Source organism: Helianthus annuus, chromosome 2, assembly GCF_002127325.2.
Source record: "Helianthus annuus cultivar XRQ/B chromosome 2, HanXRQr2.0-SUNRISE, whole genome shotgun sequence".
Taxonomy (NCBI): domain Eukaryota; kingdom Viridiplantae; phylum Streptophyta; class Magnoliopsida; order Asterales; family Asteraceae; genus Helianthus; species Helianthus annuus.
In genome coordinates this window covers 167,402,940-167,409,331 of record NC_035434.2, presented here as the reverse complement: position 1 = coordinate 167,409,331, position 6,392 = coordinate 167,402,940, and the positions used below count along the sequence as shown (strand labels likewise).

The 6,392-nt window shown below is 39.9% G+C and overlaps 1 protein-coding gene across 1 annotated transcript; it reads right to left on the bottom strand.

The window, feature by feature from the left end:
- Nucleotides 1-477: 477 nt before the first annotated feature.
- LOC110927073 (protein CNGC15b) lies at nucleotides 478-6,015 on the bottom strand. The gene is made up of 8 exons (XM_035985496.1): nucleotides 5,850-6,015; nucleotides 5,422-5,515; nucleotides 3,906-4,461; nucleotides 3,013-3,225; nucleotides 2,631-2,923; nucleotides 1,807-1,918; nucleotides 1,484-1,720; nucleotides 478-1,382 (listed from the first exon to the last, which is right to left on the bottom strand). The coding sequence occupies exons 2-8, from the start codon at nucleotides 5,448-5,450 to the stop codon at nucleotides 690-692; spliced, it is 2,133 nt and encodes a 710-aa protein (XP_035841389.1). The 5' UTR covers nucleotides 5,451-5,515; nucleotides 5,850-6,015; the 3' UTR covers nucleotides 478-689.
- Between the last annotated feature and the right edge of the window lie 377 nt (nucleotides 6,016-6,392).

Here is a 6,392-nt window from a genome sequence, read left to right as displayed (position 1 = left end):
ATCATTGAACCACGCACGCCCGTTGCGGCGTGTTTATGCGATGAAATTAGACAGAAACGCAAAACGTAGGAAAGAATAACTAAGTTGATCTAAGATCTGCGAGTTGCGACAAACTTATCAAACGGAGAAAAAGAATTGCGTTGCAACTGGCCTGTCAAATGTGAAGAAACAGACAAAAAAACGTTGAACCCCACACGCACGTTGCTGCGTGTTGACTCGCAAAGTTTAGAACGAAGCGTGAAATGAAAAAGTTGCAAAAAATGAAAAGTATGAGAGACTAAAGTTGAAAATTAAAAAGTGTTGAGGCTAAATGGAAAAGTTAAAAAGCTTAAGGTTAAAACTAAAAAACTCAAAGGTGTTAAAAATGAAAAATGCAAAACTTTTTTAAAAAACTCCCCATCCACAAATTACAACTACATAAAGCAACTAAATGTTGCTAATTTATAAGTTGGAAATTTAATTAAACAAAAAGTCTCATAACAAAACGATATTTTATGATTTGATATAAACAAACGTTTACTTCATGTTTTTTAAGTATTAGAAAAAGTATAATCCAAGAATAATAGTAAAAAAAAAAAACATAATAAGTCTAAATATTCACAAGTTTCCTGAATAGTATTTTTATATTTCCCCCCTTTACTTCTTTTCTTTGCACTTTTGCCACACTTTTGTCAAACTTTTTTCAACATTCACTCCTCATCTACAGAAAAATCCGGCTCCGCCGGCTTTTGCAACGAGCCGGTGCCAACGCCGCCAGGTTTCGACCCACCGGGCCTTCGGCTCGCACCCATCCTACCAACATACGCACCATAACCAGGGTCGGGTGACGCCATATTGCTCCCATCATGCATCGGTGAACACTCATAATCAACACTCGTGAAGCTCTCACGCGCCTTAAGTTCCCGAGCACTCTTCCTCCTCTTATACCTCCGCCACGCCGCCTGAACAAAACACGCCGCCCATGTCCGCCATTGGTGGCTATAAAACCGAAACTTATGTCGTAACTGCTTACTATGCAACCTTCTGAATTGTGACGCCACGAATTTCAAATCATCGGCTATAAGCGCGAACGCTTCAACTTCGGATATGGCTTTTACGGTCCGCGTGGATGACGGAAGGATGACACTTGGACGTGGGTCCAGGGCCCACGTCAAAAGCTCTTCACCACAAAAGTCACCCGGACCGATCCGACATGAGTTAAAAAACCCGGTTCGACCACCGTTAGTCGTGTACGAATCAAGGTTTCCTCTTACTATAAACAACATTTCGTTCACCGGGTCCCCCTCGCGAACGAGACACGTGCCTTGTGTACATAAAGCCGGTTTTAGCCTCTCGCATATCGCATCGAGCATCCGTTGGTCCATTTGATCAAATAACGGAACCTAAGAATGAAAAAGTTTTTAGTATGAGTTGAAACGGGCCGGGTTAATGGGCCGCGGGCCGGGCCAAACTGATCCGGCCCGTTTCAATTAATAAAACTTACTCGGCGAACTAGATCATAACAAAGATGACGTTTGATATCTCGACGAAGATCTAACGGGAGTCCTTTGAGAAGAGATTCTTCATCCACCCCGCGAGTCGCCACCCATTTATACTGATCGTATCTTCGAACCGACTGGCGGAGTTCTGGCGGCAGTTGGCGGTGGTGCATCCATTGTTCTGTATCGGTTCTCCTGATTCTCCATTCCTCTAATCGAACCGTTGTCGATTGAAGATACGTCTGTCACGAAACGATAAACCGTCACCAAATATCGAAACCCGAAATCAAACAATCTAATCTAACAAATTGTATAAGGCTCGGCTCACCTGCATATTTCCGATCAACAAAGCGAAAAGAACCAGACCCACAACCGCAACCACAATCGCAAACATGATTTCGCCAACGTAAGTGCTCGTTGACAGATTTTGCCCTAGAGAACTGCATAATTCAATCAGTTAAACGCCGATAAAGTTCGACAATTATACCACAACAGTCGGGGCTGTAAAGGAATCGAACGAACACGAACAAGACCTTGTTCGTGTTCGTTTGTTAAGGAATATATTTGTTCATGAACACTTACCGAACGAGATTTTATGTTCGTGTTTGTTCGTTAAGGAAATGAACGTGTTCGTGTAATTTTAGGCAAAAAACGCAAACGAACGTTCATGAACATAATATATAATAAATTGATACTTATTAATTATTTTATTGTTGGAATTTTGAAGTAATTAAATAAAATATAAAAGCTAAAAACACTAATGAACTATCGAACATAAACGAACACGTTACCGAACGTTCACGAACATAGATGTTGAACGAACGCGATCTCCGTTCATGTTCGTTCATTTAACTAAACAAACGAAATTTCTTGTTCGTGTTCGTTAGTTTATTAAACAAACGAACTTCCCGCCGAACAGTCCACAAACTGTTGGTTGAACGTTCGGTTCGTTTCAGTGGCGAAGCTTGACCTGAATGACCAGGGGGTCGAAAACGTATATACCCAAAAATTTCTATACGAAAACTACATATATAACACTACTAAGCGAAAAGTTCGGGGGGTGGGCGCCCCTCCCCGCCCCTTCTATACTTCGCCAATGGTTCATTTGCAACCCTACACAACACGGATCTTTAGTAGAATGTTTTGAACTACCTGAGATTCTTCAACCCGAACCAAAGACAATAGAAGTACTTATTGAAGAACGATGCCGAAGTAACTTCCGATTCCAACGATTCCCCATAGATACCGAACGGATAAAACCCACTACTCGAGACACAATGAGTCGTTACATTACTCGTTCGAAACCATTCGCTTCTAGCAGATTCATTAACTCTTTGACAGTCGAAAAAATCGTCTACACACTCTAGATTCTCGACCCGACATATGCTTCTCCAACACGATTCTTGCCGTTCAATCGATAAAAGATACCAAGCAGCTCCTACAAACTGTAAAATCAAGATTAAAAGTTAAAACAAGTACGGCCCGTATTCAGATTTCAGCCCGTTTACATATAAACGGGTCGAAAACGACTTACATGGCTTGCCAGCATGTAAAGCATCAAGTTATAAGCTGCACCGGCCCATGCTGTTTCTGTAACAACACCTGTAGCTTCGACTATTTGTGTTGTAAGCGGAAAGATAAGGTATAGCCTCGGGATGTATTGAAGGATGATGATGAACCGAAGAACGTTCTTCGTGTTGGTCATCGCTGAACCGCTCAAACTCGGTATGATTATCCATATTAGCAGCTTTAATATCAAGAAAACAAGAAATTTAAAAGCTAAAACATACAAGAAACGATTTTTTTGGGGTGCAAACGAGCCCAAGCTAGACCAGGTTCTTCGAGCTCGGCTCGTTTATTATCTATTAATTAATATATTAACTAAAAGTAATACAAGTAATAGACTCGTTCAGGCTCATGAAGCTCGGGCTCGGCTCGGCTCGTTTACTAAACAAGCTTATTTTTAGGTTCGGGCTCGGCTTGTAAACAAGTTTAAATAAGCTCGGTTCGGCTCGTTTACTAGACAAATTTAAATAAGGGGTAAATGTTATTAAATATTAATAAAAAACTAAGATTGGCTCGATAAGGCTATCCCAGGTTCGAGCTCGGGCTCAATAAATAAACAAGCTTTATTTTAGGCTCAAGCTCGTCCGGGGCTCGATAAGGTTCGGCTCGTTCAGGGGCGGACCTAGGTGAAGCCCAGGGTGGGCGGGCGCACCCCTTGAAAAGAAAAATTAGTGTATTTTTTAGACAAAAAAACCCGACCGCACCCCCTGAAAATATGCTTGAACCACTTATCCGCACCCCCAACAAATATTTTATGGGTCCGCCACTGGGCTCGTTTCGAGCTTTTTCTCGAGCCCACCTCGAGCAACTCGCGAGCCACTCGGCTCGTTTACACCCCAACGATTTTTATAACTCATATACCTGAGGAAGCGGTAATGCAGCGCCAAAATCGATCCAAAGATCACCTTTAATGTATCGTTTTGCAATCTTGGCAGAGTTGATAACAAGCTCACCTCTTCCAAAAACACGAGATGATGGCGCGACATAAGCGGTCATGAACTTAACATATATCTGAATCATGTAAAACACATCGGCTATCGATCGCATAACCGTCAAACTGACTTTAAGTGTCGAACCCATATCGATACAAACGTTTTCTCTAATCGACGGCAAGTAAAAAAACAAAGGGTCTACAAACAACGAAACCAAACACGCTACTAAAAATATCTTGTTCCATTTTCTTATGGTTAGGCCTCTAGGATCCAAGATTTTCTTTTTCACTCGTTCGTAATCTTCGGAGAATACTCGTGATAACACTTTGGACTTTAACGAGGGTCCGGGTTGGTGTTTTACGGGTCGGTTATCGGGTTTTCTTGATTCGGGTATTTGTTTTCCATCAATGTTGTATTTAACCTTGAATAAACTGTCCCCATTGATGGGTTGGAACTTTGGTTGTTGTTCAACATCCTCTTGAAACCTGTAGATTGACCCCAAAAGTCAACACAACAACTTCAGTGCAATTCGACCGGGTCAGAATAACGGCACACCCCTGATTGATCTTTTGACACCCTGACAAGTATATGATACGACTCGTATATTCTTTTTTTACATGAATACGACTCGTATACAGATATACGACTCGTATATCCTTTTTTTACATAAAACATACGACTGGTATACAAATATACGAGTTGTATATTATTTTTTATACAATTTTTTACATGAACAATACAGACTGTATATAGACACCTCACCCAACAAAGCATATACGATTGGTATACGCATATACGAGTCGTATATTGGATGTCAAAAGATCCAATTGGCCAGTAGGGGTGTAAACGAGCCGGGCCGAGCCTGAGCTCGACCAGGCTCGAACTCGGCTCGTTAGGTTTTTATGAAGCTCGAGCTCGGCTCGGTTCGAGACTACTTCTTTGAGCTCGAGCTCGGCTCGCGAGTAAAACCCAAAGCTCGAGCTCGGCTCGACTCGAACTATTTTAAGAACAACCTTAAACGAGCTTCGGTTCAAGCTCACTTCAACATCGCTTAAACGAGCCAAAGCTCGGCTCGAGCTCGACTCATCAATGTTATCATCATTATTAATATATTATATATAAAAAAAAGTAAAATTTTGTTAAGGCTCGTTTAGGCTCGCGAGCCTAAACAAGCTTTGTATTTCAGGCTCGAGCTCGGGCTCGATAACAAAACGAGCTCTATTTCAGGCTCGATAACAAAACGAGCTCTATTTCAGGCTCGAGCTCGGGCTCGGGCTCGTTAAGGCTCGGCTCGTTCAACCTTTTAACCGAGCCGATCACGAGTAGCTCTCTAGCCTCTGGTTTACACCCCTAGGTGTATGCATATTAGGACTCTTCAACTATTAGACTAAAATTCAAGAGCATAAATTATGAGAATTAAAACATAAATTTGAGATTTTTAATACCTTACTGATCTTGTATTGGCATAAGACATGATGGGTCAACAAAAAGATTGAATCTTGACTAATAATAGTCAAATTCAAACACCTTGATCTGTATCTAAACAACAAAGATGAATGTTTATGGTCAAGAAGATGAAGAAAACACATAAAAGGAGTTGTTACAAGTCACCGGAAACTTGACCGGAAACCCATTAAAGGTTTTGCTTCAAAAGATATCAGAAATCATGTGAAAGTGAATAAAAAACCAGAATTTCAGGTCAAAACATGTGACAATACTTTGAAACCGAACTTGATATTTTAAAATTTTTAAATTTGTGTTTGTTGGTGTAAAAAAACGGAAAAACAATTGAAGTTCGATCTGGCAGGTCAGGTTTTCAAAAAGAATCAATTTTTAATTGAACCCACTTGAGATCTGACAGAGAGTGAGATACCCATGAAGAAAAAAGCCGGAAAATGGAACCTTTGCTAACGACAAATCAATCTTTTTGTTATTTGTGTTCATACACTGAAGGTGTTTGATGAAATGCTTGACTTGTGTAGTGTGTTTTTTGTGTGGGGGTTTTACGCACGGAAGGTGTTTGATGAAATGCTTATGAGAAAGAAAATGTGAGATTGAGGTTTTTGAGTATTTATGGAAATTTCTTTCTGCCCTTTTCATGTCACTTTCGGTTTGGGGTATAATGGCAATAAAGTTCTTTTTTTTATTTATTAACTTAGTATGTTATTATTTAATTGTTTTATAATTTATAAATTCTTTTGTTCATTGATGTAAATAGATTTTGATTTTTATATGATCCACCGGCACAGCTTGAGATATGGATTATTTTATGACTGAGCTCTCAATGAAATAAATGTAATAAACATATAAGATCAGTAATTTTATTTATAAGACTTGGGATTAAAAAAATAGAATTAATATGTATTTCTATTTTTCAAAATGAACTTTAAATCAAGTTTTTTTATCTACAACTGAT